The 24,778-nt window shown below is 34.9% G+C and overlaps 4 protein-coding genes across 8 annotated transcripts in view; 1 reads left to right on the top strand and 3 right to left on the bottom strand.

The window, feature by feature from the left end:
• Positions 1-1,565: 1,565 nt before the first annotated feature.
• On the top strand, positions 1,566-7,174 carry LOC105200868 (endonuclease III-like protein 1). Of its 2 annotated transcripts, none has more exons than XM_039452962.1 (3): positions 1,566-2,627; positions 3,345-3,768; positions 6,974-7,174. In XM_039452962.1, the coding sequence occupies exons 1-2, from the start codon at positions 1,989-1,991 to the stop codon at positions 3,747-3,749; spliced, it is 1,044 nt and encodes a 347-aa protein (XP_039308896.1). In that variant the 5' UTR covers positions 1,566-1,988; the 3' UTR covers positions 3,750-3,768; positions 6,974-7,174. The 2 variants fall into 2 exon arrangements, with proteins under 2 accessions (XP_039308896.1, XP_011166947.1); XM_011168645.3 differs by lacking the exon at positions 6,974-7,174 and having other exon boundaries at positions 1,566-1,740; positions 1,846-2,627; positions 3,345-3,818.
• Positions 3,781-5,284, bottom strand: LOC105200866 (nucleolar protein 12). Its single transcript, XM_026130268.2, has 3 exons — positions 5,064-5,284; positions 4,880-4,985; positions 3,781-4,321 (listed from the first exon to the last, which is right to left on the bottom strand). Exons 1-3 carry the CDS (start codon positions 5,165-5,167, stop codon positions 3,821-3,823), a joined length of 711 nt encoding a protein of 236 aa, XP_025986053.1. The 5' UTR covers positions 5,168-5,284; the 3' UTR covers positions 3,781-3,820.
• Positions 5,845-7,502, bottom strand: LOC105200869 (small nuclear ribonucleoprotein Sm D3). Its single transcript, XM_011168646.3, has 2 exons — positions 7,005-7,502; positions 5,845-6,111 (listed from the first exon to the last, which is right to left on the bottom strand). Exons 1-2 carry the CDS (start codon positions 7,318-7,320, stop codon positions 5,999-6,001), a joined length of 429 nt encoding a protein of 142 aa, XP_011166948.1. The 5' UTR covers positions 7,321-7,502; the 3' UTR covers positions 5,845-5,998.
• Positions 7,503-9,983: 2,481 nt separating this feature from the next.
• Positions 9,984-24,778, bottom strand: part of LOC105200870 (AN1-type zinc finger protein 5) — a 33,051-nt gene continuing 18,256 nt past the window's right edge. For 2 of the 4 annotated variants that reach the window (XM_026130266.2, XM_026130267.2), the window contains exons 2-4: positions 13,854-14,330; positions 12,959-13,130; positions 9,984-12,880 (exon numbers count right to left, since the gene is read on the bottom strand). In XM_026130266.2, the coding sequence (XP_025986051.1) occupies positions 12,732-12,880; positions 12,959-13,130; positions 13,854-14,138 (606 nt within the window). In that variant the 5' untranslated portion in view covers positions 14,139-14,330 and the 3' untranslated portion in view covers positions 9,984-12,731. Of the gene's footprint in view, positions 12,881-12,958; positions 13,131-13,853; positions 14,331-15,021; positions 15,159-15,426; positions 15,912-24,778 lie in introns of those variants that run through there. The other 2 variants (XM_011168649.3, XM_011168650.3) reach the window with 2 other exon arrangements.

Raw genomic sequence — 24,778 nt, 5'->3', positions numbered from 1 at the left:
AGGGTTGTCTTCCTCCCGTTTGTGCGTGGGAGGGAGGCCCTCCCTCCGTGTTAGTCGGGAGTGTTAGTTGCGGCTCGCTTTCTCGCCCTGCTTCGGGTCCGCAAGGCCGAGCCTTCAGCAGGGCTGGGAGGGGCCTCGACCGGCGGGACGCTGCCATTACCCCCCCTCCTCTTCTTCTTCGAAGGTCTTGAGAAAGGGTGACACTGCCCCCTCAGCTCCCCTTCTTCTTCTTTTACGGGGCGGACCCCCACCGCCTCGTGGGTCCGGGCGGTCTCGCGGAGGACGGGGGTCCCCGCCGCCTCCACCGCCTCTTCGTGGGGGTCGACGTCTACGACGGCTACGACGGCCTCTCCCCCCCGGTCTTCCTCCTCTCTGTCTCTGCCTCTCTCTCTCTGCCGCCTCCTTCTGCGACATAACCTGTTCGCAGAAGGAGGCGACCGCCTTCCAACTGCTCTCCCTGAGGACCATCTTGCCTATGACGGCCCCCAGGGAGAGATCCTCACCGATCTCGTCTTTTAAGACTCCGCGCAGCCCCTCCCACGAAAGACTTATATCAGTCAAAGTTCGAAAGTTTTGAGTAATATTTTTTTGCGATTTTCTCCAATATCTTTGTGTTCTGAGAGCCCCCAGAAGGGTTCTAACCTTTATAATGATGGATCGAATCGCTAAAGTAAAAAACGAAAGACTTATATCAGTCAAAGTTCGAAATTTTTGAGTAAAATTGTTTTGCGAATTTCTCAAATATCTCTGTGTCCTGATAGCCCCCAGAAGAGTTCTAACTTTTATCATGATGGATCGAATCGCTAAAGTGAAAAACGAAATACATATATCAGTCAAAGTTCGAAATCTTTGAGTAAAATTTTTTATGTGAATTTCTCTTTTCGAAAATCGAAAGACTTATATCAGTCAAAGTTCGAAATTTTTGAGTAAAATTTTTTTGCGAATTTCTCTAATATTTCTGTGTTCTGATAGCCACCAGAGGAATTCTAACTTTTATCATGATGGATCGAATCGCTAAAGTGAAAAACCTAAGACTTATATCAGTCAAAGTTCGAAATCTTTGAGTAATATTTTTTTTGCGATTTTCTCCAATATCTTTGTGTTCTGAGAGCCCCCAGAAGAGTTCTAACCTTTATAATGATGGATCGAATTGCTAAAGTAAAAAACGAAAGACTTATATCAGTCAAAGTTCGAAATTTTTAAGTAAAATTGTTTTGCGAATTTCTCAAATATCTCTGTGTCCTGATAGCCCCCAGAAGAGTTCTAACTTTTATCATGATGGATCGAATCGCTAAAGTGAAAAACGAAAGACATGTGTCTGTCAAAGTTCGAAATCTTTGAGTAAAATTTTTTTTGTGAATTTCTCTTTTCGAAAATCGAAAGACTTATATCAGTCAAAGTTCGAAATTTTTGAGTAAAATTTTTTTTGCCAATTTCTCCAATATTTCTGTGTTCTGATCAGAACATCTACACTGTTTTTAACGGCGGGTTGCAAAATAGATGTGACACGTAGTTCCCATTCTGACCAGAATAGATGTGCGTCACTAGTGCACAGGAGTTTCGAAGCGTTATAGGAAAAAGGCCGCCGTGGCCGCTCTTAGGTTCCTCTCTGCTTATAGCGTTTTTTACTGAGAAAATTAGTGCGCACTAAGTGTGCACTCGCCGCTGGCAATTGGACGTTTCAGTTCGCGTGACGACGGTGCCAACGGAAACGCCCAATTATCTGCAGCAAATGTACACGTGCGCACTAATTTTCCCAATGAAAAACGCTATTATTATAAACCTAACCTAACTTGAACTATTTAACGCGAGCGCGAATGGTTATGTCAATTTCGAATGGCGCAGGTGATACAACGTGGTACTTTGTCTTCTTGGGAGACGGATATCTAAAGGCTTAAAGTGAAGAAGGTGATACGATAGTTCTTCTCGTTACTTGTGGGAATTAATTTGCCGTATCGACACCATCGTGACGTGTCTTTGTTGATAAAATGAGCAAACGTTTGAAGCTAGCTGGTCTCTCTGCATCTGCATCAAGGACTTTACGTTCGAATAAAACTTTAGCTGACGCAGACTCTTCAGAGAAAACGTCGCCCTATTTTGCCAACGAGAAGAGATCGGCGAGAACCGGCGCCAAAAAACGTGCATCAGTTAAGATCAAGCATGAAGCGACAGATGAGACAAACGTCAAAGATACGAATATGACGCCAGTCGTAGTAAAAAGCGAAGGCATGGAAGTGTCGACAGACGTAAAAGAAGTCAAAGTCGAAGAACTTGAGATAAAAAATGAAAATGTGGAACAATCGACAGATCTGAAAAACGACAAGGACGAGAAGCAATGGATGCCGCGAAACTGGGAGACCATTCTTGAAAACATTAAAGAGATGAGAAAGCATGAAACAGCTCCAGTTGACACGATGGGCTGCCACAAGTGCACGGACCCTAACGCCAGTCCTATAGTGTCCAGATATCAGTCGTTAGTGGCTCTGATGCTGAGTAGCCAAACAAAGGATCAGGTCACACACGCCGCTATGCAGCGACTGAACATTTATGGTTGTAAACCAGATATATTGGCAGCTACCCCAGATGATGTTCTGGGCAAACTTATATACCCAGTTGGATTTTGGAAAGTAAAGATCAATGCTTATCTATACAAGACATTTTGAAAAATTTTTTAAATTTAACATTGTCCTTAAAATGCTACTGTGAATAATTTTTCACTCGAGTACTAATTCAAGTTTAATGGTTTTTGCTATTAAAATTTTGATAACTTCCAACAGCATTTAATAAAATTTTTTTCATTAAAATAGTATTAGTTCAAGTTTATTATCAAATACTAAAAATGTTTAAATACGCAAGTAGATTCTTATGCTACTATGAATAAATTTTTTCCTATTCTAAAATCTTTGGAATAGAAATCTAGCAGACTAGCTGGATTTTCACTCTTTTAGAGTGAAATTCCACTTCAAAAAAGATTTTACTCCAAAGAATTTAGAGAGTAAGTGCTAATACAAATTTAATACAATTTTTATTAAACTTTTGCCTACCTAATAAGATATTAAAAAATATTTAAAAAATTCTTAATTACGTGAATAAATTTTCAACCAGAATATTAATGTAATGTAAGAAAAATAGAAGTAGCATTTCGGGGTTAAATGATATGATCTCTTCATCATATGAAATCTGTAAATGATATAGAATCTGCTCATCAGTTACATTGTATGCTTTGTTTTCCTTTTACTAATTTTTAATTCATATCCATAATATCAAATTATGGAATAAATAATATGTAATTGCATGTGTTTAAATTTTTTAAGTTTAAAATTAATTTTTTTTTTTTTTTTTAGAAGAAGGTAGAATATATAAAAAGGACATCAGTAATCCTCCTAGATAAATATGGTGGGGACATACCAAAAACAGTAAAGGAATTGTGTGAATTGCCAGGTGTAGGTCCCAAAATGGCTCACTTATGTATGCGTGTTGCTTGGGGAGAGGTATCTGGCATCGGCGTAGATACGCATGTTCATAGAATTTGCAACAGATTAAGATGGACAAAAAAGCCAACTAAAACACCAGAGGAAACGAGAAACGAGCTGGAGGATTGGCTTCCCAAACCTTTATGGAGCGAAGTAAATCATCTCCTTGTGGGCTTTGGTCAAGAAACTTGTCTACCTCGATTTCCTAAATGCACAGAATGTCTCAACAAGAACATTTGTCCATATGCCTCAAAAAGCGGTGGAAAAATGAAGTGATAAACGCCCACTTTTATATGTACACACAACGTTTGTTATAAAATATATTTATTTAGAGTTTTTGCAGTATTCTAGTGCTCAGATTTTTTAACCCTTTTGCCACGTTTACGTGCCAGCTTCTGGGCTTTGTGCAATTTTTGCCTACTTTGTTTCTTGTTTTTTTGCTGCTCCAGTCTCTGCTTTTGTTGAAACGCCTTACTCTTTTTCACTCGTTTCAATGCTGCTTTCTTGATTTCTTGCTTCAGCTCTTTCTTAGATTTCATCTCTTGATTGTTGCATGTAGATTTAGATTTTTGCTGTACTCGAATCTTACATTTTTCTTGTAATGACATTCCCACGACCTCATCGTCATCGTCATCATTACAATGGTCACTTTCGTCGTCTTCTTGTTCTTCTTTTTCCTCTATAACTTTATTTTCACCTATCCATTTGTCACCTTCTGCGAGATCCGCAACGTTCAATTCTAAGATACTAACTGTATGAGTTTCTAGATCATATTCATTTTGAGATAACAATTGTTCTACCTCTGGAAGAACTTGATTCGATAATGATTTTTTATACTTATCTCGTGCCTGAAAAAAAAATATATATATCATACCTTCTCTAATTCTTTGAGAATTATCTTAATGCAGGATCACTGCACCAGTTAATGAATAAGAAATTAAATCAGTCAATGAAATAAAAACAACATAATATAACTACATTTTTAAGTAACTAATAAAGTTTTAATTATATTACTCATTTTTTATTATAACATGACTAAAAAAGAATAAAACAAAATGCTCCAGTTTGAATATTTTGAATTATTAAAATGTTATATAACTTTTAAATGTAATTTTGGTGTAATGATTTGGGCTATTTATTATAAAAAAGTAAAGATATTAACTTTTCACTTAATGTATTAAACTCTCATCAGAGAATTTTTTTGTAAACAGCTTAAAAAAATGACGATTTTTGAATTATATCGTAGTAAATAAATGATATCTGTGTGAAAATTACATCTAAAAAATATAAATTAATTTGCAATTTATTATTTTAAAGTTTTATTCTTTTAATATTCTTCATAAAGTACTTTTTGGCAATTGTTTAGTAACTGGTGTAATGATCTATGTTCAAAAAACGTGACTCACTTCTTGTTTAATTTTTTTTCGTTCTTCTTTCAACTGTTGGCGCAACTCTTCTTGAGCTTTCCTTTTTCGTTCTAGCTTCCTCTTACGAAATCCTCCTAAAAATTCTCTATATTTTTGTATAAATATAAGTTGATTCATGACATTTCTATATACAAATATGTATAACCTCTCCTAAAATAATTACCGTCGTTTCTCCTCGTCAAAGACAAGCGTGATTTTCTTTCGTTTCTTCGGCTGTCTAGGTTTTTTATTTAAATCAAGCAATTGTGATTGAGGTATTTTAAACATAATTGTAAAGGCCCTTATGACAGGTTATGTGCATGTGGAAAAGATTGGTTATGTTGGTTATGTTAGAAAAACATGTGGGGAAACTATAAGATCATGGATTATAAATGTGAAGAGATACAAAAGAACATGATACTAAAAAGTTAATTATTCAAGTTACCACTAGATGGAAGTTGGGAAAGAACTTTTAGGTTATATTTTATTATATTCACAAATTTAATTATTTTTTTTTATTTATTAGGTATTTAACTATTTATGAAACTAAAACAGAATATTTCAATCTTTATAGAAACTATCTACATGTAAAAATAAACTTACGGACAGTATAATAACTTAAAATTATCTAAATAAAAATAAAATTAATTGCATGTAAATATATAAATAAGATAAAGATTATTTTATCCAGATTAAAAATAAATGATAACAATCATTTTTAAACATTTTTCTGTTAAAATAAATTTATAATTTGGAATTTGAGAAATTAGAAATTACCCTACATTGGTGTAAACCAGGTCTTTAAAAAATATTAAGTAAATAATAAATTATTTTAAAAACATAATTCTTTGCATTTCAATAACATACAAGTTCAACTTGTATATTCTAAAATGAACTGTAAACTTAAAGAAAGATAATAATAGCATTATATTAGGTTTTAATTTAGCTTCGAAGAATTTTCAAAGTACATAGCATAATAGGTAATTTATTATTATACACATGTATCAAATTACAATTTTGAATGCAGAATACACTGTTTACAAATGATACAAAAATACGGGAATAAAGTTACACATTAAATTTGTCGATTTAAATAATCAAAATCTATTATCACAAGATTTAGCCCCTGCCTCTTCCAGCTTGAGATCCACCTGGTTGATTTTGTTGATTTAGCCAAGGCGCTGAACCAGTACCTTTACCTCTTTGATTTTGACCTCTTCCTCTACCGCGAGCTAAAAATATTTTATTATTTAGAATCATTAAACATATACAAATATTGTTTTAGAAAAGACAAATTAACAATTTTAAATCAACAAAAATATTATATTATTAAAAATTCTTATATCAAACAAGTCGACATTTTAAATTATCAAGAATGATCATAAAAATAATTTTGTCATATAAACAGAAAAATTTTAATCTAAATATAAAAGTAAAATTTTAAAATTTTCCTAAATATTAATAAAATCCAAGCCATAAAAAGCCAAGATGTTTAAAAAAAAGAAATTTTTTGAAAGTTCTAGATTTTCAAAGAAATAAGCACTTGTACCATCTGTAAGGATGCTTGATATTGATCAACAAAAACACATTAAAGAAAGAGGAAAGTTTATATACAAGCATATATTTAAAGTATCCAAGATTTTGTTTACAAACATTTGTGCTATGTTTCTACTCAATAGTTCACTTATAATTTGACATTTCTTTATTTTTCTTGATAGTTGTAAGTAAAATCAAAAGAAAGTTTGAAGTTGTTTGTTTTTAAAAGACCTATCCAACAATATCCTACTTGACTTGTGTTCCTATTTTCGACATGACTTGTCTTACTAGGTTTATCCTACTGTCATAATTTCTAGAAAACCAAAATACTACCTGTCATTAGTTCAAATAAACTTCCATAATGAAAAATTTTCCTTTGACAACAATCTATTTTCAAGAAAAAAAAGATATAGATCATTTCATATATCCTGTATAGTTCTATTTGTTTTTTTTCTTCATCACACTATCTCTCCCATTTATTATTTTCTTACACCTACTTTTGCAAATGTCCTTATCTCTCAAAATACAATATAACTTATAGTAATTTGACGTTTACAGAAATATTAATCAAGCATTACGATACACAAACCTTGGGCTCGCAATATTGCGGACTTTCCTCGGCCGGCTGTACCCGATCCCTTGCCGCCCGGTCGCTTGAACATGGGTGCGTTCTTCAGCATGTCCGGTAATATGAGGAACCTGATTTTTGAGCCGCGGATGTACACATTCTCCAACTGTGCCACCCGGCCATCCCGGTACGTTACTGTGATGTTCTGCATCTGACAATTCATATTATCTTCTGCCTCTATCAGTTTGCCGCGATAAACCTCGCCGGTGTTTGTCTCGCAGGTTATGGTGTGACCCTCGGCCTCATGAAGCACTTTAATGGGAACTCCGATCGACATTGCCGCCAAGTATTGTTGCAAACTATTTTCTTAACCTTAAAAACTTTTATCTGCTACAATATGTTAAAAATATTCTTCAATAATCGTATTTTCCAGTTTATTTGTTGTACTATGCTTGACTGTGCTCAAAAACCGCTCTCACGACCTCACGACGTCGCGTCGCAAACTCGCAACTGCAACGGTGAAATAATAAGCGAGTGTATCGATAATAAGTATATCGATATCGATCGATGTATCGAAAAGAATCGATGTCTATCTAGTTCAGCATTTTTATTCGATCGTTTTTGGACTTTATAAATAAAATTTAGAAGTCAATTATTACATAACATTATTATGAAAATTATAAAAATGAGTAAATTTTGTTTTAAAATTTTCATATTATCTAATTTAAGGCCTCCAATTTGAAGCTCGTTTCTCGTATTTTCGATTGGTTGTAAATTTTTGTTAATTTAATAAATGTTTAATTATTATTTAATTAATATAAATATAATAATTATATAATTAGTTAATTATTATAACTATTAAATTAAATAATTATATAATTGGTTAATTATTATAAATATTTATTAAATTTGTAAAAGAATCGCTGTAGAAAAAAAAAGGCGCGCGTTTTGTCTAGCGCGCCCTATTACGTTCTGGTTTACTAATAAATTATTTATTAATTTTATTTAATTATTAACAATTTTATTGGTCAATACCTTGTGAGTTTATTCATTTTTGGATTTTCAGATTATGTGATCTATACACAATATTTAATCAATTTCTTGTTCTTTTTAACTAAACTTCTTGTATGACTCCTTTTTTTTCCTTTTTTTATCTATTACAGAAAATAGAAAAAAATGAACTATATATGCAACAAGTTCAACTAAAAAAAAATTTTTAAATTAATTTTTATGTAAATGTCTCATTAATAAATTTTATATTTGTATCATGTAAAATATAATAAACTTTATATATATCATTATTTTTTTATACTTATAAAAATCAACTGATATAATAACTTTGCGACTTGTCAATTGCAAAACTTAAAATTGATCATTTTATTTTATTTTACTTATCCATTTTCTGCAAATTATATAATCGATAGTATCTAAGTATATAATCTATTTATATACTTACGTAAGTATACTTTTAATTAATAATTAATTTTTAAATTAAATAGTAATTAAATAATAATTAATTTTTAAATTAATATAATTTTAAAAATGGGCTAGAGATCGATATTTTGCAGTGGCGATTCATAAATTTAATCAGCTGAATTTTTAGATTAACAAAAGTTGATGGAAACAGTCCTTAATTTATATAATTCGTATATCACTTTAATCAATCGATTCTTCTGGATACGCCTTTAAGATCATGAAATACTGATTCATATGATAGAAGACACGATATCCCGCTTGATCCCGCTTACTTGATGCTAAACCTTGTAGAATGAAATGGCTGCACTGCATATCTATAAACATTATTATATATATGATGCGTTCACAATATATGTTATTTTATTACATAAATTCGCTGAAGTACCTCGGTCTGATGGAGAATGCTTGTAAATTGAATTTCTCTCCGAAGAGAGAAGCGTATTTACGTTCATCAAAGTCAATTCATTGCCCCACTGTTTTCCCATTGAATTTACCATGTGACCATATTACCACATAATACCTTATTATCCACTTTACTTTTAATTCTTTTCGTTCATCAGTGGGTGCTGCTTTTCACATAATGCTTACAAATATAGTCGAAGAGGGGCATTTAAATCGAGAATCTCGGTTTTACGCAATTTCACATGTAGAACAAGTTCTAACCAAAAAGAGATAAGAATTCGTTTACTTCGAGCGTCCAACTTTCCACACAATTTCTAAAGCGCGCGTCTTCTCCTTTTTTCTGCCTTCTTCCTTTTTTTTTTTAACCCATCGCAACTCTTCTTTTTCCAAATGTGTTAATATATCTATCCTAGGAAAATATTTCTATTTTATATATTACCTTAATTGCGTCACATAATATTTTTCGATAAAGAAATAATAAAATCTTTTTAATCGTGGATAGTATAATGTTATTAAAGTCAAGACTGTTGCATGGGAAAACATACATGATCGCAATGTATCGCGAGAACAGGTTCAACGCGGCTTACGCGTTTGGCGTTAAATTTTTAAAGGTACTCTGATGTATAAAAACACGAATTTCGGTCGAGATGTCATACCCAGCGTAATAAAAGATAAACCGTTTATTGCAGCAAAAATTTTCATATTACAGAGAAAATAAGGTCGCACCTCGTTCAAACACGTCCGGGAGACGTTTTCTTCCTCTTTTTTTCTCTCTTATTTCTTTGTATATACAGTACAGCTACAATATATAGTTCGATGAGGTGCTAGTTAATGAACTCTATATCAAGTAGTCGAGAACACACAAAAACGATTTCCGGCTTTCGTTTAGGGGCGATGCATTTATATATATTTTGTTTTTAAATATACATAAATATAGTGTCCGCTATAATTATAAACGTTTCGAGAACTGTTAAAAGGGTCCTGAGAGGAAAAAGGACGAGAAGAGGAAAAAAGAAGAGAAGAAGGATCAGGAAGGAAAAAGATGGATAAAAGAGTAGATGTGGGAGTACACTAACTTCCGTTACGTACGTAAAACCTAAATGTCTAAAGCATTTCAAAGGATGGTAATTGTAATCATATAATATATTAAAGTTGATGTTACTTTTTTAATAGCTTAAACGTACTAATATCAATCGTAATAATTACAAGCATCGTGTTACGTCCTTATATAGTCAGCCGAGTACGATCGTCGCTGATAAACTTTTTGTTTCTCTCTCTCTCTTTCTTTCTCGCGTCTCCTATAAATCATTTATATTCCCGCACGCATTCCTCTGTCCTCACTCTCCCAGGCATCTCTTTCTCTCTCTTTCTCCACGTACGCATTCCCTCGATCACTCTCACCCTCTTTTCTCTTCCTCTCTGTCATTCGATCGCTCTCGCTAGGCAAGATTATTCCGATATTGCGATACACGTTAGAAAAATATGCTATGCCTAAAATAGGATGAAGGCCTGAAGGCAACCATTCCGTCGATATTACTGATAATCGGTGTCCGTGTATGTGTGTATTGTGTAAATGTAAATGTGTACGCGTGTCCCGCGTATGTGGTGTGCGTTTTCTTCTATACACGATTCTGATTTCTCTCATCAGCGTTCTTAAAAAGGTGCGCCAAAAAGGAAAAAAGAACAGATTCATCGACAACAATATCTTGATACAAGATAAAGTATATATATATATATATATATATGTATATATATGTATTATATTGTCCTATGTGAAGTCGGCGCATATATAAGTCGTCCCGTAAAGATCGCGGAGAAATCGTGCTCGAATTATCGACGATTGTACCGAAAAGATTTTTTTTTCTCGATTGCCTTAATTTCTATAGGTATCGTTAAATCGCAAAATTTTCTGGGGAACTCTGTCAGCTGCGATAACGCCGTGTGTTTCGAAGGGAGAGTCGTTCGCGGCTGGAGTACTTTCGGCGGCGCGACACGTGAAGTATAATTGGTAACTTAATACGGAATAACTAATGCAGCACTTGCTTATTCGAACCTGAAGAGAAAGAAGAAGACACATAAGAAGCTTGATAAACCTTACGATTACACATTTAACAGAACGCTTCATATATTTATCGAAAATAATAAGATATTTGATGTACATTTTTCTCAAGGCGACGCAGAAATAAATTCTTTTAGGCGAATATAATATTTATCTTTATACAAGTCCACTAATTACAAAATGAGAAATAAAAGCACGGCAGCACAATTTAGATTAAGCGCTTTGTCCTAGATTAACACAAAGAGAGGAAAAAAAAGAAAAAAATTTGCTACTTTGTTTTACGCGAAATCAGGAAGTCGCAGTATGTATGTTTTCCTTTTTATATATTCTTTTCCTCGAAGATCCAAACCCACTCTTGTGAAACTCTCAAATTGAATTGACCTATACATGAGGCATAATTTGCGCAGTTTTAGCGTCTTCACTCGTCTTGCTTTACAGGAGTACAATAAAGCTGGACAGTTATAGCACCTTGTCGCGTTATGCTATAACTTTACAAACATGTATGTTTTTTTTTACGGGCGAGAAACAGAGAAAATTAAGTTTCGGCACGAGTTTTAAGCGCGGAGAAGAAAAATAGAAGTATGTACGTGGATTATAAAATTTATCAGTGTAATATCCTTCGCGTACGATTTTTAGTATACGTTCACACTTTACAAACTTTAATAGTTCTCTTCTTTCGTCGTTCATATAATGCCCGGCCTCTCTAGACATTTTATTAATCATTTACTCTTACATTATGCGCGCTGCTGTGCAGCACCGGAATACCTCGCGCAGCTACCCTACAAAACTCGCAAAACAAGCAAAAAAGAAAATAAAGAAAACGAGTAAACTAATCGACTTCAACCATTAACAATTCATTTATGCTCTAAGAGAAATTGAAGAGTACGGTAAAGAGGGGTTTAATTTACAAAAATTCCAGATTGGCGGCCGTAGTGTAAATAATTATTTGCAATATAGGTTGAAACATATTTAATGAGTAATAATTGCTGGTTATATTCACGTGAAATTGGACATAAACACACAGTACTACTTATACTTCATTGCATTATTTATGAATCAATAGACTAATATACTTAATAATTATTAGACTAATTATTAACCTAAGATTGTGATCACCCATCAACGTCAGCCATTACCTAAGCAACATTCCCTATTTTTTACTTTTTTGATATATAAACGAAACAGTAATGTATAAAATTTCTCCGAACAAACCAAAACACCTAAAAAGACGTCCTGGATCGACTGACCGCACCAAGAGTTCTGCCTTTACGTAAAACGAGCTCCATATTCGCAAAAAAATTTTCGTTTAAGTAAATTAATAAACATAATATAGAATAATCATAAACCGTAATAATCATGAAGATAATAATAGGTAATAATAGTAGTAAGCTGGCAGCAGTTAGTAACCAGGTATATTCTCAATTAAAATTCTCTCACTAGATGACAATCTGAAACTTACATGGCACTGGCATCCAATTACGAATCATTCACTCACGCGCACACATTCTTATTTGCAATCTTTCGTTTATTTGTTCCGTCTGATATTTGTCGCTGCTTCTTTTCTTCATTTTTCCGCCTTTCCACCTTTCGTCGGCATTCAGCTACAAAACAATTTTACTATCGCTCTTACGCGCTCACTCACATTCATTCTCTCGCTCGCTCGCTTACGATCTTACACGCTCGCTCGTTTCACTCCTCGACGTGCGAATCAGCTGCCAGATAATTTATCTCGTTTTCTGCGTGTTTTTTTATATTCTGTTTGTTTATATAGTTATAATAACCATTTTCCCAACGACTACACACTAAATAGTTCAAATTTTTTGCACTTTTTCACCAACAACAACTGGATTGTTGCGCCGAATTTCTTGAGCGCCCATTTCTTTGTAATCGAATTTGCAATCGTGCTTATCACTGTATCGATGCACGGCGCAGAATAGTCCTCCACAACGACACTCAAATCCTGAAAATTCATCATTTGTCAAAACAACACTCGACGTTAATTACGTTAGTTATTACGTTACATTAAATTGGCACTTACCAGTTAAACCAACTTTTTTGCGACATACAGCACAACGATTTTTCTTCTTCTTAGATTCTTTATCAGTCTCTTTGCCATCAAAGGAGTCGTCTACATCGCCACTACTCGCCGATGAACCTTCAGCTACTGCACTGCTTACACCTACTTCACTTTCCTGGTCTTCTCTGTTTACCTGATTAACAAAAGTAGAATACATACTGTAAGAACAGAGAAAATAATTATTTATTATGCTTATCATCTTGTAGTTTCCTTTGTATATTTTATATTTCTCAAGTTTCCATTATATTGTATATCAAATTTAGTAGAGAGAATGTATTAAGGTATTACTACACCATAAAAATATAAATCATATTAATTGATTGTTAATCAGATATGAACTTATCTATATCATATTAATATATAACAATATATAACAATATAAAAACATAATATAAAGGTATAATAAAAGTTATAAATAACATAGGACATATGCAGATTGTTTCAACAAGTTTTCATCCATGATCAATATCACAAATAAATGTCTCAATATAATTAGACATATTGCATCCTGAGATACAGATAATATATTTTTATAAAATTTAAGTAATTATATATATTTTTTTGCTAACAGTCCGCGGATTTTTACAAAGAAAGAAATTTTTGTTAAAGCAGTATAAAAAAACCAATGTATATATGTTGCACTTTAAATGTCTTGCAAAGATTATTTAAACAATATTTCTAATTCTTTTCTTTTGACATTTTTAAAATATATGTTTTAAAGACTAAAAACAATTTGATGTATACGACCTTGCGGGTTCAGGACTGCTTATAAGCGCTATTTTCTGTAAATTAATTGAAAGAACAAATGTGTTACGTTTGTGCAGAGTAACCATGGGAAAGACATGGTGATACTCACTTCTTTGGGACTGGGCAGATCCGACGTTGACTGAGGTATAGTAGGAATGGTAGGTTGGGCCGTCGTTCCTGTAGCTGCTGGGCTACCGAAACTGCCTTGCAACGTGCCAGCGTTGCTGGAGACAGTCTGTGAGGTTGGTACGGTGGCAGCTGACACTGGTGGTTGTTGTTTCTTTTTTAGATTTTCCTTATAGCAAAGAGAACAAAGGCCATCAGTAGCTGGCGAGCCATAAAATCCACAGCCACTGCGACACAGAGCTTGCATAGGATTAGACTCTCGTTCCATAACTCTCGTCTTTGTTAGTGTCACTTCTTCGTTAATCAAGGAATAACTCCTGTTTATATCCTAGATGCGATCACTGCCTTGAGAAACAGTGGAAAGTTGCAGTCAGCTTGGTGTAGGATAACTAGGTGTAGTCCTTTGCTGCGGCTCTCTTCCCAATTGCTCCTCTGCAACCGTGTGTCACCATGTACTCACCTGCGCAAGTAAATCATGCAATTAATAGCAAAGCACAAAATAAAATATTAATTAATGTCTTACACTACCAAAATTTTTAACTGCAAAGCTTCTTAAATGGATAATACAAACTTGTTATGTAAAAGCTCAACTAGGACAAATGTAGATGTAAGAACATTATCATCTTAAATTATCATCTAAAATTCAATTCTTACATTTAAATACATAAAGTAATTATCTTTTACACAATATGTGAACAGCAGTATATAATTCTTGAGATACTTTGGGAGAACATAAGGTACGTTGCAAGTTGAGATATGTAACAAACGAGGATGACAAAGCCAAATCACAATCAGAGCAAGAGTCATAGACAGTATCACGATTTATAAATTCTAAAATTTTTGTGGCGTTACACCGATTGATTCGCGAGATATGTTATTTCGTTATCTTTTTTTTTTCACGACAAAGTGAACAACATAATTATCCAATCAAAAAGAATCACTCAGACCACGTTACGAGAACTATAAACAAGGCAATTTGGGTCGCGTTGTTCGAGATGACAATAGAGACGGGAATTTAGGGAATGAAAAGCAGGTAAAAATTTTCGAAAACGTCAGATAATCGCAACGTGAATTGGCGAGGAAAAGGAAAATGGGGGCTTGACAACAATTCATCCGACTTCCTGCGCGTGCAAGGTCAGAACACAAAATACCTCCTCGACGATGCATGCCCTTGGACCCGCGGACACGCCGAGGCACTCGATAATAACCGAAATTCTCGACGAGGACATAACAGTGGGAGAAAAAGGAGACGGATGCTCCGACGATTGCGGGGCTGAACGCGAGCGACAGAGAGCGCGAGAAGGCGAGAGTTCAGGTGGGAGCGAGCGAGAGGATGAGAGGAAGAGGGGAAACACGATTCCTAGGAATTTTTACTACGTCATCTTGGCGATCCAATATCTTTTTTTTTTCTTTTTCTTTCTTCTCGTTCCACCGACCAGGCGACGACGGCCAGGCTAGGCCAGGCCAGGCCAAGCCCGACGGTCCGGGAAGAGATCGTCGCGCGAGGGCAAGGGGAAGGCGTGATCGCGCGCGCGGCGATACGGATTGTTACTCACTTTCCAACACGCAGCCGTGTCGCAACTGATGCACAACATGGAGTAGGAATTTGTGCGAGGCATTTAAGTGGCGGCGACCGTATCCTTATCGCGACCCGCGAACACCCCGCGCACAATAGGACTGTCGAGAGAGGATCGTCCCGTCTCCTTCTCCCGTCACGGTGGCTCACTCTATCTGTCTCTCTTTTTCTTTTCCTCTCTCTCTCGCCCCTCGTTTTATAATCCTCTCGCGGCGCACTTCGCGCCGCGGCACGCGAATCACGATCACGACGAAAGGAGCAGCCTTCTCGACCTCGCGCTGCTCGCGCGTTCCCGTGCGTGGCGACAACGACGACGGCGACGACGGCGACGGCGGCGGCGACAGCAACGGACGGGAGCCCACGGCGGTGTCGGTCCACGCTATAAACGTGGCCGTGCTCGCGCGCACGGCTCGTGCGGACTTCCCGGCTCCGCTTCACGCTCGATATTGTACCCCCGATCCGCGCTAGCCCGCAAGGACGGAGGCGAAACAACGATAACGACGGGCGAATGTTTTCATGATGGCGATCGCGAACCAGGCGCGCTGGCTTTTGGGCGGACGCGTAAACGACGGCGGCACACCGCGCGCGCGAGGCGACGCGATACGAGGCACGGCGGACGCGGTGAACGACGACGACGACGACGGTGGCGGCGGCGGTGGTGGTGGTGGTGGTGGTGGTGGTGGTGGTGGTGGTGGTGGTGGTGGTGGTGGTGGTGGTGGATAGTGGTGGTGGTGGTGGTGGTGATAGTGGTGGTGGTAGTGACGGCGGTGGCGGTGGCGGTGGTGGCTACCGCAGCGGCGGCGGCGGCGGCGGCGGCGCATCAGCGCCGAGCGTGGACGCGGAGGAACCTCAACCGCTCGTCGCCGCCGCCGTGGCTGAGCACGCTCGGCTGGTACACGGGGGTGCCCCGGGGAGCCGAGCGCTTTCTCCCAGATCGCCGTCGAGCTTCTTCGGACGAGAATTTCTTCGGGCGAAAATTTCATCGTGCGGGCCCACTTCCCACGATTTCGTGTACGGATTACGGATGTAACGCGACGAGCGCGCCGATTTCGGAACACGAGCGCGATTGGCTCCGAATTGAATTATCCGATTGATGCCGTGATCCGCAAAGCAGGACAGGTCCACTTTTTGATACTCTGACACGGTTGCGCGGAGCTATTTAGAAGATTCTATGTAAAGACGCGAATTTTACAGTGCTTTTGCAGCGAGGATATTTTACGGTACGAAAATATGTGCCACGGATATAACGCTGTGTTGCTATGGTCCAATATCCATTTTCACTAGTATAGATTAAAAAGATGTAAAGAACATTTTTCAAAACATTAAGAAAATTATGAAAAAATTACGGACTGTTTTATATTGCATTTAAAAGCAGTAGAAAAAATTTGGCGGCGAATTTCTGTCTGGATAAAAAATTATTTCAATAAGAAGTAGACATGTGCTTTAATTAAAATATAATTAATAATGAAAATAATGAAATAAGAGATAATGAAAAAAATTTTTTTAATTTTTTTATTTAAGTACTTTAAATATTCAAGATAATGTTGATATTCAAATGATTTATATAAAGTTTCATTGTGATGCAGAGATCAGTTCTGTAAAATAAACAAAATTTATTTACATATTTACACAATAACTAAAAAACAATCATGATAAAACAATCACGATAAAACTTTGTATAAATCATCTTGAATACTTAAAGTACTTATACAAAAAAATCGAGAATTTTCTCAATGTTGTAAAAAATAATTTAATTTTTAATAATAAATAGAGTAAATAAACTATAAAAATAAGTTATTAAATAAAAATACCATAGAACTGTTATATATATATATATACATATACAGTTTATTTAAAGTGTTAATATTAATACATTTTATTTACTTTGCAAGGACCGTGTGTCCGATACATTCTTAACTCGTTTTCTTTTTATTTCAGTTTAATTTACTTTTTATTCATTTCTAATTCTAAAAATTAGAAAAAGATGAAAATCTAAGTTAAATAGAAATCAATGTTAATCTACATTGGTGAAAATAAACATAAAAATGCCAAGTGGATTTATGCCACTCTAAAGTGGATAAAGTGCAATTTAAAAAAAAAATACCGAATATTAAATCTGCTTATATCATATATATGCGGTTAAATAGTCTGCGAGTCTTTTCCCAGGCTGTCTTTAAACGAGATTAAATAAGACATTTAAATTACTAGCTAGGTCATCGATCTGTTTTATTATTAGCTTTATTCTCTCTAATTGAGAAGGAAATAAAAAGATATTTGAATGTGGCATAAATTTCTTCATCATAATCAAATTTAGAGTTTAATTAGAAACGGGAAGATGTATTTAAATCTGAAGATTTTTCTTTTAAGTAGAATTAATGAAAAAAATCAAGATAGCGAGTTTATAGATCGATTAACGAGCTGAAACAATACTTTTTCTACAAATCAGTCTCGCACATACAATATCCCACATATCTATATGCATAAGTTTTTTCTACACATTATTTATTGGTCGGTCCAGAAATGTTGACCTTAATTCTAAAATTGATGATTAATTGATGACTAATTTAGTATCTATCTATTTGAAAGCCATATGTCGATATACAATTTTTTAATTACGAAATATTCCGGTATTTGTAGATTTTAATTGTTGAAATATCAATAAATTTAATAACATATTATTGTATATATTTTCTAGTAATGAACGTGACATACTATTTGTAAATAGAATTATTAAGAAAAATGGAGAAAGAGCGAAAAGGGGACAAACAGCATACTTTTCAAGATTCAATCTTATTAAAACTGCTTAATGCAGTCCTTGATTAAAAAGTATTTTTATTCGAATCAAATGATACCTCTTCCCTGTCGGTTAGAGGGTCGCAGAGAAGGTTAAGAATTGGGTCAGCCGTCTCGATCGGGAAAAAGTTATTAGAACGCGTATATAGAACCGTACCGAAATAGTAGTTGAAGGCACATGTTCGAATGTCTGACGAGTTTCTATCGATATTGAATAACTGGGTGAATTATAAGTACGATGAATTGAAATGCATAATTCGCCACGCCTAGTATCTTTGGGAGATGAAACGATGAGTACGTGAAAGGGGAAAGGGACAACTTTAGCGCTGAGAGTTCTCGTAAATTTTCGTCATTCAAGTATTCAAGTTCTTGATACCTATATTTCCCAAATGACAAATGAATGTTTATGCTACAATAAATATATACAGATTTTCATAAGTTCGATGAAAAAAAATTTGTCGATAAACTAAAATATTTTGTCCGATACGTTCAATTGAGTTAGTTTAATTCTTGATTTAAAAATTTGAATAGTTGACATAAATATACCATATTTTTTTATGAAACTAAATAATTGTTGAATCAACCATGTTTAATCGTAATAAACTTTTTAGTTTTTCAACATGTTCTTTTTCTCAGTGTGAGGAAGTTTTTTGTTTTACTAATTGTTCGAAAAATATAGCACAAAATTTTAAGACATATAAGTAATATACTAAGAGAAAATTGTTTCAATTATCATAAATTATTAAATTTAGTCATTTTCAGTTATATCTTTACAGTTTTGTTGCAAATTATAGCTATTAGTTATTATTACTACCTAAATAGTAAACAAATGTTAAAAAAAAAACAGCTACATTTACTATAATTGTGATTATAGTGACAAATAAAGGTGGTAGAATACTATTTTGTTTTTTTTAATAATAAAATAGTTCAATAAATATTGACATGGCATAATTCTTATAAGCCCCAATTTGTTGCCATGAAGTTTCACTAATCACACTATAGATAAAAATTCATCGAGTACATAGAGTGAACGTAATTTACAATTTATTAAAGAAGAGAATACGTTTGTGAGATAGTAGAGAGGTGACGTACTAATAATTAATGTCATAAGTCACTTTTAATTCTAAAAAATCACAAATTAATGCTCCTACGTAGATCTTATACACTAATAAAAACTACAAAAGGTTTTATAATACATTTTATAATACATATTTCATTAAAAAGAGATTATTTTTTTAATAGCTGCTGTGGCTTAAGAAATAACTTCAAAAAAATTTCTTTGCTGTTAGTAGGAATTATACAACGTCCATTATGAGGTTGTAAAGTCGCAAAAGTGGTCAATGCTCTTAATGCAAATGTCTCACAATCCTCGCCCGTACATAGCTTTATATGCCAAATTTATACATTTACATATATTACGGCATACATTAAATTCAGTTGCATTATTTGTAAGCCATATTCAAGGTCTTCAAGCCAGACTAAAATCTAAAAATTAATTTCTAACATACTCCTTAAAATTACATAGAGAATATATACCTGTAAAAATGTCTACTATCTGCAAAACTGAAATTACAGTTTTTATAAAAACGCAGTGAACACTAATGACCAGTAATCATCCTATAATGTCTAAATAAACTATAACGAAGTAATTTTAATAGTTGCTTTTAGAATTCTCAACGCAAATTATACGAGATATAGTATCTCACCACCCCACACCTATCTCACGACCCCCTTCTCTGCTCTATGAAACAATTTTCTCTCAGTATAAGTTTCATTTAAGCATGAAAATTGTACATCGAAGTGGATATATGGATGTATGTGTTAAAAAACTAAATTGGTTTCAAAATGATGATTTTCTGTGTCCCAAACCTATGCAATATCATTTCTCATTACAATTTTAAAAATGCGAAAGGCGTAAATATTTTCTCCCAAAGGTCCGAGTAACATTAGTATTAATTGCATCAGATATCAAACGAAAAATTTTTTATTGGGTTCTGATAAGCTGCAAGTGCGGCATTTGCATAAAATTTAGCTATCGTAATCATGCGTAATCGCGTGTTCATTTAATCAGAGTGTACAAAGACTTGACTTATGACCGTACTTTTTCATCAACAAAATGTTTCTGCTAAGGATTGTCAAAGTTCACTATGTATTTCTTAATGTAGATGATCGCAATGTAATATAAACGCGCATTTAAAATAAAACATCAATACGAGAAACAAAATACACACGTAGAAAATTAAATTAATCATTTTTAATCTTTCTGTGACAAATTCAGTTTTAACAAATATCGAACTTAAGAACACCTCAAGTGTGACAAGCTCGCGTCCTCGCCGTCCAGACTTTAACAGAGGAATTATTTATACCCCGAGCAATTCTCTCGTCTCAGTCTCATGACAATAAAAATTGTTACACAAAATATGCGTACAGCAGGACAGAAAACTGAAATCGTTCGTAAAAGGGAGGGACCGCGGGAACGGAACAGCTGCGTGGAGAAACGCCGCGGTAGTCAGCGGACGGCACTGAAGTGAGGCGATAATGCGAGGAAAACGAGTAGATAAGAAAGAGGCGGGGGGCCGGAGTGGGAGAAGAGGAGGGGCGGTAGAAGGCACCCGCGCTCGCGACGCCACGGCGCGGAGCTTTCTCGTACTGTAAGACCCGCTGATCAAACCTTCCCGTAAGGTGTTTTCAATGCACACTCCTACGTTTGCCGCGACAACGGGGGAGGGCCGGGACAGGTGGCACGACAACGAGTTTTAATGCCGCGATTACTCGACGTTTAATTCCAGTCTCGCCTATCGTCGTGTCCCGACGCTCGCGTAATTCGTGTGGCGCCGCCACGGAAACGATATCTCCTACGCCAAACATCGCGGAGTAAACTCGATCGCCGAACACGCGCTGCCCGAATGACTTGCGAGGATGTTAGCTTTGACAAAGCGCTCCGTTCTCTCGCCCTCCCACCATTTCTCCCTCTCCCGCAATTTCCTTTTATTTTCTAAATGTTTTCCTATTTTATTTATCAAATTTTATTTTACTTTTATTTGTTAGGGTGCAAATAAACGTTATTTTTATATGTTTTATATGTTTTCCTTATTCAACATATTGACCCATTCTTTATTCCTTCTATTGTGTCTGCACCCTTATATTACACTTTTTCTTTGTTTTAATATCTTCTTATTATGTTCTTTATATTATTTTCGTATATTTTTTGTCGTAATTTGTTGTTTTTCTTTTATTTGTATTTTGTATTTTTTGAACATTCTTAGAGATTTTTGTCCTACGACGAAAATAAACGCTTTGTCTCTCTCTCGCTCTCTTACGCGTGCATCCGCCCACACGCACACTGCTCTTTCGTTTTCAACGGATGAAACGCGAACAATATCTTGAAAGAAAAATTAGTCACGTTGTGGAGGGAATTGATAAGCGCGAATAGAACGTTCGAAAAGTTGAATTGTAAATATTATACACAGGATGTTTGCTTCGTTTATTGAAAATTACCGTGCAACGCTCGGTGTTTGCGAGTAGATGTAATGTTAAACACCGTCCGTTTTGCACAATCCGTCGAAAAGTAATTTCTCCCTCCGCTCTCTCGACCCGCGGCCAACTTAATCGGGCTTTAACCCCACTTTTGCGCACTCTTCGCCGAACTCGACCGACAACAACACGGATGCCAACCGTAGACACGGATGCGACACGTGAAATTTTGACAGCTGCAACAACACCACGTCGATACGACGTCAAAAATGGGTAGAACGCGACAACGCGCAAGTGGAGAAAGAGCGTTAAATTGAAATGACATTTAATTAATAATTCACGTAGCAAATTATTAGTCCCTTCCTTGTTTATTATAATTTTCGATTTTTTCTTTGTTCTTCGCAGTTACGTTTTAAGAATATCCCTAGATTTTCACTAACGAAGATAGAGAGCTGCGTAATCATCCTCTCCGCGTAAATAATTCTCGAGATTTACGAGACAATAGCTTCAACGTAGTTCTTAGCCACGTCACAGCTACATCGTCATTGGTTATAAGTACCGAGCTGGTAAACTCCTCCGTCACAATGAGGAAAGAGGTAATGCCATAGCAAGGCCGAGGCGAACAAAAGTGAGTGGCGTAGAAAACAAATTAAATCTTTTCTCTTCTTTCTTGTTACTTCCTCCTCAAACTGTACTGTACAGAAGGGAGGGGGGAAGAGCGATCGTAAATGCCGTAAACACATAAATTTGCACGTGTATCGAAGTGTATTTGGAGCGCGTGCTTTTTGTCTAAATATTCACGAATTACGACTTGAAACTATGAAATGGCAACGCTATCACAAAAATAAAAATGATATTTCGCAATCTAACATAACTTTTTACTAGTAACTCCAACATATAATATTGTACAAATATTCTAGAATATTCATGATACAAATACATAAATATTCGTATAATATCATGTACTGTTGAAAAACAATAAAATATAACTCGTAATAATATAAGACTATAGGCACACAGAAAAACTTAAACAGCAAGACGCAAGCAGTACGAAAATCATATGTTTAATTTGCTACTGATTACTGCTTAAGTTTTCGATTATAATTGGCCGATTCTCTTAATGACTGCTTACGTTTTCTTCTGTGCTACAAGCACATAGAAATAACAATGTTTTTCGAACCAACAATCATGACAAAATTTAGACGGAAAGGACACGTCTAGAATATGTCCCAATATATGCATGCAATATTGCATTTGTGAAACCCATCCAGGGCTGAGTAAGTTAATCCACTGCGATCCAACCGGAGATTTGAAAACTTAGGCAAATTTTCAATTTTGAATTATTTTGCTTCCAATTCAAACACATACCAAAAAGAAAAAAAAATGAAAAATGTACAGGATCAAATAATTGTGAAATCGTATTCTGCAATGTTGAAAGAGTACCACAGAATTTTTTCAGATTTTTTAGAGCTCAAAAACCTTTTCCAAAACATTCAGACATCAATGACTCGGACTAAGAAAGCAGTGAAAAAAATGTTGGACTACAGTTATATTTTTTAACTAAATTAGGTTAAAATTAATAGCTTATAAAATTTAGTTGCATTAGAAATATATAAACAAAAAACTAGCTGAATTAAAAAAGAGAGTTATGTCAAGATTAAATTAACTTATTTGTAAATCAAGTTTATATGAAATAATAAAAATATATTATTTTTATGTAGAAGTGTATTTTTTCTTTTATAATTTTTTTGTTGTACACAGATAAAATTTTAATTTAAAAAAATTAATAAATTTAAATTCATGTGTCTCAAAAATAATTGATTAAAGTTGAAAATCAAAGCATTTAAAATTAACTAACTTAAGTTAAAAGATATCAATTTTTAACTTTATTATGTAACATAACTTTTTAACTAGTTATTATTCAACTCTACTTATATCATACTACGCATTAAAGATTGAAAATCGAAGATTAAAGAACCGAAGATTAGAATTCGATCAGTCAAATATAATTTTACTTTTAATCCGTTTTGTTCTACTGATTTTAATCTCTAATTTACAATCCTCAATCTCCAATGCGTAATTCGATATAGGCTTTCGGCTTATAACATTGTTTACTCTCTTTAGTGTTTAGCTTGGCGATAAAACATGAAACACAATAATAATATGAATTCTGACGCACTTATCAGCAAATTTATCTCATAACATCTGGTATCTTTCATTGATGCCGAATTAGGTTACGGTGTCAGAAAAACAAAATCATACGTGGTTTACTCTTATCGATTGAACTTAGACGTTCCGAACAAGTACACTTATATACAGTGACCATATGTCTTTTATTCCAAAGGCCTTTATTTCGGGTAGTGCTGTCCTTTAGATTTATTTATTTCCAATTAAAACCAATTTTGTCATTTATGATAAATTGATAAATATAGTTTCTTGAAGAAAATAAAGAACAAATCTGGTCACCGCACTTATGTACTCTATTATATCTTCACTTATACTTATCATTGTTATTATTCTCGTTATACTTTCTTTACACATTGAATAGTACAATGAATATTGAAGTATACGATTCTATGAAGGCAAAGCACGCAACTTTCTTCGCTTTCATCGAAACTATTTAATTTTGAAGAAAGACACGGTGTGTAGCCGATACACATAATTACTCGTACTCGACTGACTTCATTGTGAAATGGATCGCTAATCCCGAACGTCTTTTACCATGTCCGCGCATATTGACTCATACATGCGACGTGTATAACAATGACGCACTCGTGATTTCCCCCGATTACTTATCTGGACGGTTTTTTTATTCACGAATGTCAACCCGCGAGACCCCCAAACATGATATCTGTGCTCAATTTTGCCTCGCGTGATGCGCGTAGTACAAAAATATGTTCATTTATTAGATCAAAGGATCAAAATTATCCTCATTATTCGAGTAACATGACAAAGATTTCTTATTGCTATGTCACGTCATTTTCGCCAGATCGTAAACAGCATATGCTAAGGATATGTGTAATACATTGTGTTGTAAAAAATTTTTAAATTTTATAAATTGTTCT

This window comes from Solenopsis invicta, chromosome 8, assembly GCF_016802725.1.
Source record: "Solenopsis invicta isolate M01_SB chromosome 8, UNIL_Sinv_3.0, whole genome shotgun sequence".
In the NCBI taxonomy this organism is placed as follows: domain Eukaryota; kingdom Metazoa; phylum Arthropoda; class Insecta; order Hymenoptera; family Formicidae; genus Solenopsis; species Solenopsis invicta.
The sequence above is the reverse complement of the archived record's forward strand: the minus strand, read 5'-3'. Positions and strand labels throughout refer to the sequence as shown.